The sequence below is a fragment of the Somniosus microcephalus genome, chromosome 7, assembly GCF_052327205.1.
Source record: "Somniosus microcephalus isolate GS21.2 chromosome 7, FLI_Smic_1.0, whole genome shotgun sequence".
NCBI lineage: Eukaryota > Metazoa > Chordata > Chondrichthyes > Squaliformes > Somniosidae > Somniosus > Somniosus microcephalus.
In genome coordinates this window covers 270,769,173-270,781,583 of record NC_140993.1, presented here as the reverse complement: position 1 = coordinate 270,781,583, position 12,411 = coordinate 270,769,173, and the positions used below count along the sequence as shown (strand labels likewise).

At 44.2% G+C, this 12,411-nt stretch overlaps 1 protein-coding gene across 1 annotated transcript in view; it reads right to left on the bottom strand.

Annotated features, from left to right (window-relative positions):
• The window catches only part of LOC147115334 (dual specificity calcium/calmodulin-dependent 3',5'-cyclic nucleotide phosphodiesterase 1C-like), a 224,312-nt gene that overhangs the window by 148,465 nt on the left and 63,436 nt on the right, over nucleotides 1-12,411 (bottom strand). The window contains exons 4-5 of the mRNA XM_085993997.1: nucleotides 9,879-9,945; nucleotides 5,980-6,096 (exon numbers count right to left, since the gene is read on the bottom strand). Of these exons, the coding sequence (XP_085850123.1) occupies nucleotides 5,980-6,096; nucleotides 9,879-9,945 (184 nt within the window). The remainder of the gene's footprint in view (nucleotides 1-5,979; nucleotides 6,097-9,878; nucleotides 9,946-12,411) is intronic.

Below are 12,411 nucleotides of genomic sequence, written 5' to 3'. Positions count from 1 at the left end.
AGCTGCCTAGGATGCCAGAAGGTCCAAAACGCTCCACCACAAGCCCCTCTACATCCATGGGAGTGGCCCTCATCTCCCTGGCAAAGGGTACACATTGACTTTGCTGGTCCATTTATGGACTCAATGTTCTTAATCGCGGTTGATGCACACTCCAAGTGGCCGGAGGTAATAAAGATGTCCTCCACCACCACGGAAAAAACTATCACAGTATTAAGGACCATATTTGCCAGGAATGGGCTGCCGGAACAGGTCTGTTCTGATAATGGACCGCAATTTGTGTCCGAAGAATTCAGGAAGTTCTTAAAAAACAATGGGGTTAAGCACTACACGTCCGCCCCATACCATCCCGCCACCAATGGATTGGCTGAAAGGTTTGTCCAGACCTTCAAGAAGGCCATAAAGGCCATGGGTAATGAAGACATAAAACTTCAGCACAAGGTGGATAACTTCTTGTTTGCATACAGGAATGCAACACATATGGTTACAAACCAAACTCCCGCCATGATGTTCTTCAATAGAAACCTAAGATGCCGACTGGATTTGATCAAGCCAAACATCAGAAGGGACGTGGAGAACCGGCAATTTCAAGGCATGAATGAAAGGCCAACTAGAACCTTCCAGATAGGTCAACAAGTTTTGGCCCGGGACTACCGTTCCGAGAAATGGCAGCCAGGAACTATCTGCACACGACTAGGACCGCTGATGTATACCGTAGACATCGGAGAAAGCATAATAAGGCGCCATGCTGACCAAATCATAGAGTCATCCGAAAAGGGACAACCTACACCACAACTCTATACGCCTAATGATGAAGTAAAGATACCCATATCTACTTCCGGTCCGGTGATACTGGAACCCGATGAACCCGACACTGGCATTCAAGCCGAATCAGCCTTGCCAAAAGAACCTACTACACCACCAGAAACTACTACACCACCGAGGCGTTATCCGGACCGAGTCAGGAAGCCTCCAGAGAGACTGACTTATAATTAATTAACTGCAGCAATGTGTAGATTATTTTTCTTGTAACATGTAATTAATGATTACTTAAAATATTATGTACTGGTTGGCTAAAAGGGGAGGAATTGTAGTGTATGTGCCTTTAAGAGCCCCATGTGTACTGTAATGCCGGTAATGGCCACTCGGGCTATATAAGCCTGTATATTGTGTTGTATCAGTTAGTTCCCCTCCAGACTTTGTTTAGTAAACACCTGTGAAACCAACTCCTGTCTTCAGTGCCTCTATCAACACACGGACACAACACTGTCTATATCCCCTTGAAGTCTCCTTGCATCCTCCTCACAACTTACATTCCCACCCAGCTTTGTATCATCAGCAAACTTGGATATATTACATTTGGTCCCCTCATCCAAATCATTGATATAGATTGTGAATAGCTGAGGCCCAAGCACTAATCCTTGTGGTACCCCACTAGTTACAGCCTGCCAACCCGAAAATGACCCGTTTATTCCGACTCTGTTTTCTGTCAAGATCTGCCTGGCACTGAAGTCCCCGGCGCTAACTCGTAGCGGCGGCGCTATGGGTGTGCTGGATTTGGCATGTGTCACTGGGTTCACCTCACCACAGCGCTACTGCTTCAGCGCCCCGTTAGCGCCCCTGCCAGGTGCTAACTGGAGGCGCTAAGGTACCGAATTTCTCCCCCTCTCTTTAAGGAGATGGTCATTGCTTAGCACTTGTGTGGCCCAAATGCTACTTGCCTGAATGGTTGTCCAGGTCTTGCTGTATGCGGGCATGGACTACTTCATTATCTGAGGAGTTGCGAATGAAACTGAACACTGCAATCATCAGCGAACATCCCCACTTCTGACCTTATGATGGAGGGAAGGTCATTAATGAAGCAATTGAAGATGTTTGGGCCTCGGACACAGCCCTGAGGAACTCTTGCAGCGATGTCCTGGGGCTGAGATGATTGGCCTCCAACAACCACAACCATCTTCCTTTGTGCTAGGTATGACTCCAGCCAGTGGAGAGTTGTCCCCCTGAGACCCACTGACTTCAATTTTACTAGGGCTCCTTGATCCCACATTCGGTCAAATGCTGCCTTGATGTCAAGGGCAGTCACTCTCACCTCACCTCTGGAATTCAGCTTTTTTTTCCATGTTTGGGCCAAGGCTGTAATGAGGTCTGGAGCTGAGTGGTCCTGGCGGAACCCAAACTGAGCAGCAGTGAGCAGATTATTGGTGCGTAAGTGACTCTTGATAGCACTCTCAATTACACCTTCCATCACTTTGCTAATAGTTGAGAGTAGACTGATGGGGCGGTAATTAGCTGGATTGGATTTGTCCTGCTTTTTGTGGACAGGACATACCTGGGCAGTTTTCCACATTGTCGGATAGATGTCAGTGTTGTAGCTGTACTGGAACAGCTTGGCTAGAGGCGCAGCTAGTTCTGGGGCACAAGTCTTCAGCATGTCAGCCGGGATGTTGTCGGGGCCCATAGTCTTTGCTGTATCCAGTGCGGTCAGCTGCTTCTTGACATCACATGGAGTGAATCGAATTGGCTGAGGACTGGTTTCTGTGATGGTGGGGTCCTCCGGAGGAGGCTGAGACGGATCATCCACTCGGAACATCTGGCTGAAGATGGTTGCAAACGCTTCAGCCTTATCTTTTGCACTCACGCGCTGGGCTCCGCCATCATTGAGGATGGGGAGATTCATGGAGCCTCCTCCTCCCATTAGTTGTTTAATGGCCCACCACCATTCATGGAAACATAGAAACATAGAAAAATAGGAGCAGGAGTAGGCCATTCGGCCCTTCAATATGACCATGGCTGATCCCCTATCTCAATACCATATTCCCGCTCTCTCCCCAATACCCCTTGATACCTTTTGTGTCTAGAAATCTATCTATCTCCTTCTTAAATATATTCAGTGACTTCTGTGGTAGAGAATTCCAAAGGTTCACCACCCTCAGAGTGAAGACATTTCTCCTCATCTCAGTCCTAAATGTCCTACCCCGTATCCTGAGACTGTGACCCCTCGTTCTAGACCCCCCAACCAGGGGAAACATCCTCCCTGCATCCAGTCTGTCTAGCCCTGTCAGAATTCTTCTAAACTCTAGTGAATACAGGCCTAGTCGACCCAATCTCTCCTCATACGACAGTCCTGCCATCCCAGGAATCAGTCTGGTGAACCTTCACTGCACTCCCTCTATGGCAAGTGTATCCTTTCTTAGGTAAGAAATATCCTTTCTTAGGTAATGACTAGATGTGGCAGGGCTGCAGAGCTTTGATCTGTTCCGTTGATTGTGGGATCACTTAGCTCTGTCTCTAGCATGTTGCTTAGCTGCTTTTTAGCATGCATGTTGTCCTGTGTTATAACTTCCCCATGTTGGCAGCGCATTTTTAGGCACGCCTGGTGCTGCTCTTGGCATGCTCTTTTACACTTTTTATTGAACCAGGGTTGGTCCCCTAACTTGATGGTAATGGTAGAATGAGGGATATGCTGGGCCATGAGGTTACAGATTGTGGTGTAATACAATTCTGCTGCTGCTGATGGCCCACAGTGCCTCATGGATGCCCAGTTTTGAGCTGCTAGATCTGTTCTGAATCTATCCCATTTAGTATGGTGGTAGTGCCACACAACACGATGGAGGGTGTCCTCAGTGTGAAGATGGGACTTGTCTCTACAAGAACTGTGTGGTGGTACCAATGCTGTCCTGGACAGATGCATCTGCGACAGGTGAATTGGCGAGGACGAGGTCAAGTAGGTTTTTCCCCTCGTGTTGGTTCTCTCACCACCTATCGCAGGTTCAGCTATGTCCTTCAGGACTTGGCCAGCTCCGTCAGTAGTGGTGCTACCGAGCCACTCTTGGTGATGGACATTGAAGTCCCCCACCCAGAGTACATTCTATGCTCTTGCTGCCCTCAGTGCTTCTTCCAAGTGGTGTTCAACATGGAGGAGTACTGATTCATCAGCTGAGGGAGGGCGATAGCTGGTAATCAGCAGGAGGTTTCCTTGCCCATGCTTGACCTGAAGCCATGAGACTTCCGGAGTCAATGTTGAATACTGCCTCCCGACTGTATACCATTGTGCCGACATCACTGATGGGACGGTGATGGAGGAATTTGGGACATTGGCTGAAATGTATGATTCTGTGAGTTGACTAGTCTGTGGGACAGCTCTCCTAATTTTGGCACAAGACCCCAGATGTTAGTTCAGAGGACTTTGCAGGGTCGACTGGGCTGACTGTGCCTTTGTCGTGTCCGAAGCCGGTGCCTAGTTCAATGGTCCATCCAGTTTTGTTATTATTTTTATTGTTTTTTGTAGCGTTTGGTATGACTGAGTGGCTTGCTAGGCCATTTCAGAGGGTCAGCCACATTGCAGTGGGTCTGGAATCACATATAGGCCAGACCGGGTAAGGATGGCAGATTTCCTTTCCTGAAGGACATTAGTGAACCACATCAGCTTTTACATCAATCCGATAGTTTCAATAATGGTGATCATGAGAGTTCTAGCTTTATATTCCAGATTTACTTACATGGGTGGGATTTGAACTCAAGTCTCCGGATCATTAGTCCAGGCCTCTGGATTATTAGTCCAGTAACATAACCACTGTGCTACTGTACCCTACACTCAATCATCAGCAAAGTGATGAAAGGGGTCGTCGACAGTGCTATCAAGCGGCACTTAGTCACCAATAATCTGCTCACCGATGTTCAGTTTGAGTTTCACCAAGACCACTTGTTTCCAGGCCTCATTACAGCCTTAGTCCAAACATGGACAAAGGAGCTGTATTCCAGAGGTGAGGTGAGAGAGGCTGCCTTTGACATAAAGGTAGCATTTGACTGAGTGTGGCATCAAGGAGCCCCAGTAAAATTGAAGTCAATGGGAATCAGGGGTAAAACTCTCCACTTGCTGGAGTCATACCTAGCATAAAGGAAGATGGTTGTAGTTGTTGGACGCCAATCATTTGAGCCCCAGGATATCGCTGCAGGAGTTCCTCAGGGCAGTGTCCTAGGCCCAACCATCAACATCCTAGGGATTACTATCGACCAGAAACTTAACTGGACCAGCCACATAAATATTGTAGCTACAGGAGCAGGTCAAAGGCTGGCTATTCTGCAGTGAGTGGCTCACCTCCCAACTCCCCAAGGCCTTTCTACCATCTACAAGGCCCAAGTTAGGCTTCATCGACACCTCAACCACCACCTTAAACATTCACTCCCTCCGCCACCGGCGCACCGTGGCTGCAGTGTGTACCATCTACAAGATGCACTGCAGCAACTCGCCAAGGCTTCTTCGGCAGCACCTCCCAAACCCGCGACCACTACCACCTAGAAAGACAAGGGCAGCAGGCGCATGGCAACACCACCACCACCAAGTTCCCCTCCAAGTCACACACCATCCTGACTTGGAAATATATCGCCAATCCTTCATCGTTGCTGGGTCAAAATCCTGGAACTCCCTCCCTAACAGCACTACGGGAGTACCTTCACCACACGGACTGCAGCGGTTCAAGAAGGCGGCTCACCACCACCTTCTCAAGGGCAACTAGGGATGGGCAATAAATGCTGGCCTTGCCAGCGACGCCCACATCCCATGAATGAATAAATAATAAAAATAAAATAAATTCAGTTGAAGCTCGGGGGAAACACAGACATACAGCGCGTGTATCATTTACGCTGTTTTTCAGAGATTCCGCTGATCTTCTGCTGAAGTTACTGTGGACAATTGGGAGAACCCCATGGACATTCAACCCCTATGACTTTAAAATGGGGAGTGAATTATGTCTGCATGTCCTGGTCCAATTATCCCTCACCTTCTAACCTCGCTTCATCTGAAGACTACACTTGGTCTTGGCTTCCCGTGTGCAACGGGGGCTCAACTAGTACAATATATATTTTTTAAATGCTGTACCAAAAGGGTTGGGCTTTTCTACATTTTACACTGCAACATGTAAAGCACTCATGCGTGTAAATAATTGCATATTCAAGCAGACTGAGGAGTCAGCCACTCACCTTGAAACGACTGATGAGGTCATATCTGGTGAAAAGTTCGTAAACAATGAATTTGAGTGCGTGTTCTCCACTGGCCTCATTCAGTGCAAATACGTTGAAGGTCCATTTATCTACACTCTGTAAAACAAAGCATAAGGTGCTGTTCCACAATGACTGATTGACTTTCATCATCGGTTTACAAGGCTGGGATTTCTTGCAGCCAGCCCACCATTACAATGGAATATGAGCGAGAGTACCGTTCCGTTCCGTTCTGCTAGTTCTCCGTTTAATTCTGGCCACCCTTGTGTTGTTTTTCTTTCTGCTATGCCTAGGTTTACATGAGTCTTTGTGCCAATTGTTCAAATTCCCCCATCCCCAGCAGTATTACTGGCACCCGTAGGCTTTCCAATCTAGTTAGGAAAAGAAACGGCTGTATGGAGGTATACCTAGCGAGTCAGGCTTGATGAAACATGCTCTGTGCCCACCTGCTGTGACCATCTCACTTTGGCAGATGATTAGTCCATGCAGAGGCAGAAGCAGGAACAGCACACCTAAAAGCATCTGTAAATGCCTGGCTGACTGTTGGATGCTTCCTCAGAAGTACCCCGCTAACAGAATGTCATACTTTCAGGTGCACTGTAAGAAAGCATGTCAGTTTCCCCATTGGCTATACTCACCAATTTGCCACCGGTCACTACTGCAGCACCTGGCATCCTACGTGGCAGTATCTGTGGGGCACTGTTTTTAGAGGGGCTGGGTGAGTAGAGGGTCAGATACAGATCCATGCCATTTGCTACAAGGACATAGAGCTGGCACATCCTGTAACAGTAACACTCAGCGGTAGCCTAAAATTCATCTGCAATTCCTTGCAGGCATGTTGCAATGCTGATCCATGTGGATGGTGCCATTCAATACTTTGCAACCACTTCGTGCAGCACAACCTCCATCTCAGCAGCCATCAAACAGAGGTCAAGTACTCCAGTACTCGCCTGCGGACTCATGCGCCTCCACCTTGGGTTTGGTTCCCTTTCATTTTTGTCTTTCTTAGTCCCCAACCCCGTCTGCCTTAGAAAATATTGCTAATGAGTTGTGATTTCTTTTGAAGCTCACCAAAGGTTTTCAGAATTTTTGTGACATGTAATTTAATTTTCCATTGAAGTCATAGAATTACATTGGATATACGGCACAGAAACAAGCCATTCGGCCCAACCAGTCCATGCCGGTGTTTATGCTCCACTCGAGTCTCCTCCCGTCTTTCCTCATCTAACTCTATCAGCATAACCCTCGATTCCCTTCTCCCTCATATGATTGGACAACCTCCCCTTAAATGCATCGATACTATTCACCTCAACCACTCCCTGTGGGAGCGAGTTCCACATTCTCACCACTCTCTGGGTAAAGAAGTTTCTCCTGAATTCCCTATTAGATTTCCTGGTGACTATCTTATATTGATGGCCTCTAGTTTTGCTCTTCCCCACAAGTGAAAACACTCTCTCTGTATCCACTCTATCAAAACCTTTCATAACTTTAAAGACCTCTATTAGGTCACCCCTCAGCCTTCTCGCTTCAAGAGAAAAGAGACCCAGCCTGTTCATCCTTTCCTGATAGGTATAACCTTGTAGTTCTGGTATCATTCTTGTAAATCTTTCTTGGAACCTCTCCAGTGCCTCTATATCCTTTTTATAATATGGCGAACAGAACTGTACACAGTACTCCAAGTGTGGTCTAACCAAGGTTCGATACAGGTTTAGCATAACTTCACTACTTTGCAATTCTATCCCTCTAGAAATAAACCCGAGTGTTTGGTTTCATTTTGTTATGGCCTTGCTAACCTGTGTCTCTACTTTCAGTGATTTGTGTATTTGTACTCTCAGGTCACTTTGCTCCTCTACCCCATTTAGGTTCTTATTTTCCAAGTAATAAGTGACATTCTTATTTTTCTTACCAAAATGTAATACCTCACTTATCTATGTTGAAATGTATTTGATAATTATATGCCCATTCTACAAGTTTATTCACATCTTCCTGTAATTTGTTGCAGTCCTCCTCAGTATTTACTAACCCCCCCCCCCCCCACTGCCCCCAATTTGGTGTCGTCTGCAAATTTAGAAATTGTGTTTTTGATTCTAAAGTCTAAAGCGTTAATATAAATTGTGAACAACAGTGGTCCCAGCACTGATCCTTGTTCTTTCTCAGTTCTTGGATATCGGTATAATATTAGCTATTCGCCAGTCCTCTGGCACTACACCTTTTTCGAATGAATAATTAAATATGTGTAATCGTGCCTCTGCTATCTCTTTCCTCGATTCTTTTCAAATGTTTGGTGCAATTTGTCCGGACCAGGATTTTTATCCTCTGAGTTTGATTTGTTTATTTAGTATTTCTCCTCTTATTATTTTAAATGCGGTTATGTCATTTCTAATCTCAACTTCCGATGTCATGTCCACCTGATCTATCTCCCTGGTAAATACTGAAGCAAAGTAATGATTTAATATTTCTGCCATTTCACTATCGCTGCTTGTGATTTTATCCTGTCCATCCTTTAGTCGCTCTATTCCCATCCCAACTTTCCTTTTTTTATTTATGTGTCTTTAGAATATTTTACTATTTTGTTTTATGTTCCTTGATAATTTAATTTCATAGTTCCTCTTTGTCTTCCTCATTCTTTTTTTGACTTCCCTCCTAATCTCTTTGCATTCTCCCTTGTCATGCTCTCCCCATGCTGTCCATGTACTTCGTGTACGCCTCTTTACTTACCCTCAATTTTTCCCTTATGTCTTTATTCACCCATGGCGTTTCATTAGTGTTTAGTTTGTTCTTGTTGCTCTCGCTTTATTTTTAACCATCTTTTTACACTCCTGTTCTATAACTCCATTTATTCCCTGGCTATATATGTCCTCCCTTAGTTTAGAGTTGTTTCATTTCTTGTAGCTCCCTCCCCCATCGTACTAATTTAAAGCCTTTGCCACCTCCCTACTTGCCTTTTGCGCTGGGACACTGGTCCCTTTCCAGTTCAGATGCAGCCCGTCCCATCGGTATATCTCCTTCCTGTACCAGTACTGCTGCCAGTGCCCCATGAAATGGAACCCCACTTTCCCACTCCAGCCTTTAGCAATGTATTAACGCTCCTGATCTATTGGTCTCTATGCCAATTTGCACGTGGATTGGACAATAATCCAGAGATTATTAGCCTCAAGACAATGGAAATAAAAATCAGAAAATGGTCTGCCGATTCGCCATCACCCATTTTATACTATCGTGCAAAGTCAGAATTACCCCGCTAGTGTGCTCCCTACACTTTTCGAATCTGCACATGTGGTTCTGCTAATGACCTGACCTCGGAAAATTGGGTGCAACCACCCGCCTCTATTCGAGTTTGTCCACTATCCACCAATAGCCATTCAGGCATCAACAACACTAATAGTCAAAAATCTAGGCTTAACTTGTATCTATTCATTAATTAATGGTTCAGAAATATAAGTAAATATGTACAGCACTCTTTTCAATATTGCAATAATCAGTTAAGATGGACCAAAGTTTGAGAACTACAATCATTGACAGTAACTTTCCTGTGTAATTGGGGGGAAATTCATTTATAAAAACAGAACATAGGGTCAGTTTTACAAGTTCAGCTTCCAGCTCATAGCTTCACTCGACTGAAGGGCAGATTGGACAATCAGGCTTGAAGGTCAGTCCACCCAACTCGCATCCATTGCGATTTTCCAGTCAGTAAAATTAACCAGGATAAAGTTAAAGGTCGTGAATTGGCAATGTCCACCTCAGTGCCCAATTCTACAATCTGCCCTCCTGTCAAACAACGCCCCTCACTGGAGGCACAAGCTCACAAAGTTTGCCTCATCATAGCTTTAAAGGGGTATGAGATTGTCATAGAGTAAAAAAAAACAAAAGCCAAAAAATACCTTTAACACAGCGATGACTGAAGGAGGGTAGCTTAGTCCAACCATATTTGATGTACGCCTGTACATTCTGTTCAGGAGCAGTTTAGAAAACAAACAGAATTAATACCGTAAAGATAGATTTGTACCAGTAGCATTGGTCAGTGAGATAACATGCTTGAATTGATGCAAAATTACACTTCAGGCACTTAATCAGGACACTTGCTTTTTTTTACAGTGAGCAACTGTTTGTTCATTGCCTCCTCCTGTTGATAACAGACTTTCTTTCAGCAAAATCAATTGCAATAAAAATGAAGCTGACCGACAGCATGGCAAAATACAGAGATAATGTCAGAATGTGAGGTCAGCAAGTTGACGCTAAGTTTTATGTAGGCATTGGTAGAATATTGATTAGCAAAACTGAAAATCCGCTTGCATTTTGCTAGTCATCTACCTTTAAACTGCAGATTATTTTTAAAACTTCAGTATCCAATGCTGAAAGTCTCTGCAGCTAAATTATGGGGAAAATCATCAAATAACCGTGGTTTTGAAGACTTTCATGTTTAATAATGAAATTGAGTGTTTTGTCTAACAACAGCTCTTCATTTTCCCAGTTCTGTAATTACAACTTAAAATGCAGCCCTGAAGCCCCAGTCATAGAGTTTGCCCTCGGGGGATTATGGTGGGGCAGGTTTATGGGAAAATGAACGTGATCATTAGAACAACAACCTCAATGGGCCAAACAGTCTTTACTTACTGACATTTGTGGACAATAGAAATTAATTTTCTTTTATGGGCAGGTGCTCCCAACAACAGCAATGGTTACAAAATGCAGTAAAACCCCGATTTGAACCTAACACGCCGGCAAATAGGTTCAGAACTCTCAATTTATGGGGAAGAATGCGGTATGTTCAGAACTCTCAATTTATGGGGAAGAATGGGGTATGTTCAGAACTCTCAATTTATGGGGAAGAACGGAGTATGTTCAGAACTCTCAATTTATGGAGAAGAATGGGGTATGTTCAGAACTCTCAATTTATGGAGAAGAATGGGGTATGTTCAGAACTCTCAATTTATGGGGAAGAATGGAGTATGTTCAGAACTCTCAATTTATGGAGAAGAATGGAGTATGTTCAGAACTCTCAATTTATGGGGAAGAATGGAGTATGTTCAGAACTCTCAATTTATGGGGAAGAATGGAGTATGTTCAGAACTCTCAATTTATGGGGAAGAATGGGGTATGTTCAGAACTCTCAATTTATGGGGAAGAACGGAGTATGTTCAGAACTCTCAATTTATGGAGAAGAATGGGGTATGTTCAGAACTCTCAATTTATGGAGAAGAATGGGGTATGTTCAGAACTCTCAATTTATGGGGAAGAATGGGGTATGTTCAGAACTCTCAATTTATGGGGAAGAATGGGGTATGTTCAGAACTCTCAATTTATGGGGAAGAATGGGGTATGTTCAGAACTCTCAATTTATGGGGAAGAATGGGGTATGTTCAGAACTCTCAATTTATGGGGAAGAATGGGGTATGTTCAGAACTCTCAATTTATGGGGAAGAATGGGGTATGTTCAGAAATCTCAATTTATGGGGAAGAATGGGGTATGTTCAGAACTCTCAATTTATGGGGAAGAATGGAGTATGTTCAGAACTCTCAATTTATGGGGAAGAATGGGGTATGTTCAGAATTTTCAATTTATGGAGAAGAATGGGGTATGTTCAGAACTCTCAATTTATGGGGAAGAATGGGGTATGTTCAGAATTCTCAATTTATGGGGAAGAATGGGGTATGTTCAGAACTCTCAATTTATGGGGAAGAATGGAGTACGTTCCGAACTCTCAATTTATGGGGAAGAATGGGGTATGTTCAGAACTCTCAATTTATGGGGAAGAATGGAGTATGTTCCGAACTCTCAATTTATGGGGAAGAATGGAGTATGTTCAGAACTCTCAATTTATGGGGAAGAATGGAGTATGTTCAGAACTCTCAATTTATGGGGAAGAATGGGGTATGTTCAGAACTCTCAATTTATGGAGAAGAATGGGGTATGTTCAGAACTCTCAATTTATGGGGAAGAATGGAGTATGTTCCGAACTCTCAATTTATGGGGAAGAATGGAGTATGTTCAGAACTCTCAATTTATGGGGAAGAATGGGGTATGTTCAGAACTCTCAATTTATGGGGAAGAATGGGGTATGTTCAGAACTCTCAATTTATGGGGAAGAATGGGGTATGTTCAGAAATCTCAATTTATGGGGAAGAATGGGGTATGTTCAGAACTCTCAATTTATGGGGAAGAATGGAGTATGTTCAGAACTCTCAATTTATGGGGAAGAATGGGGTATGTTCAGAATTTTCAATTTATGGAGAAGAATGGGGTATGTTCAGAACTCTCAATTTATGGGGAAGAATGGGGTATGTTCAGAATTCTCAATTTATGGGGAAGAATGGGGTATGTTCAGAACTCTCAATTTATGGGGAAGAATGGAGTACGTTCCGAACTCTCAATTTATGGGGAAGAATGGGGTATGTTCAGAACTCTCAATTTAT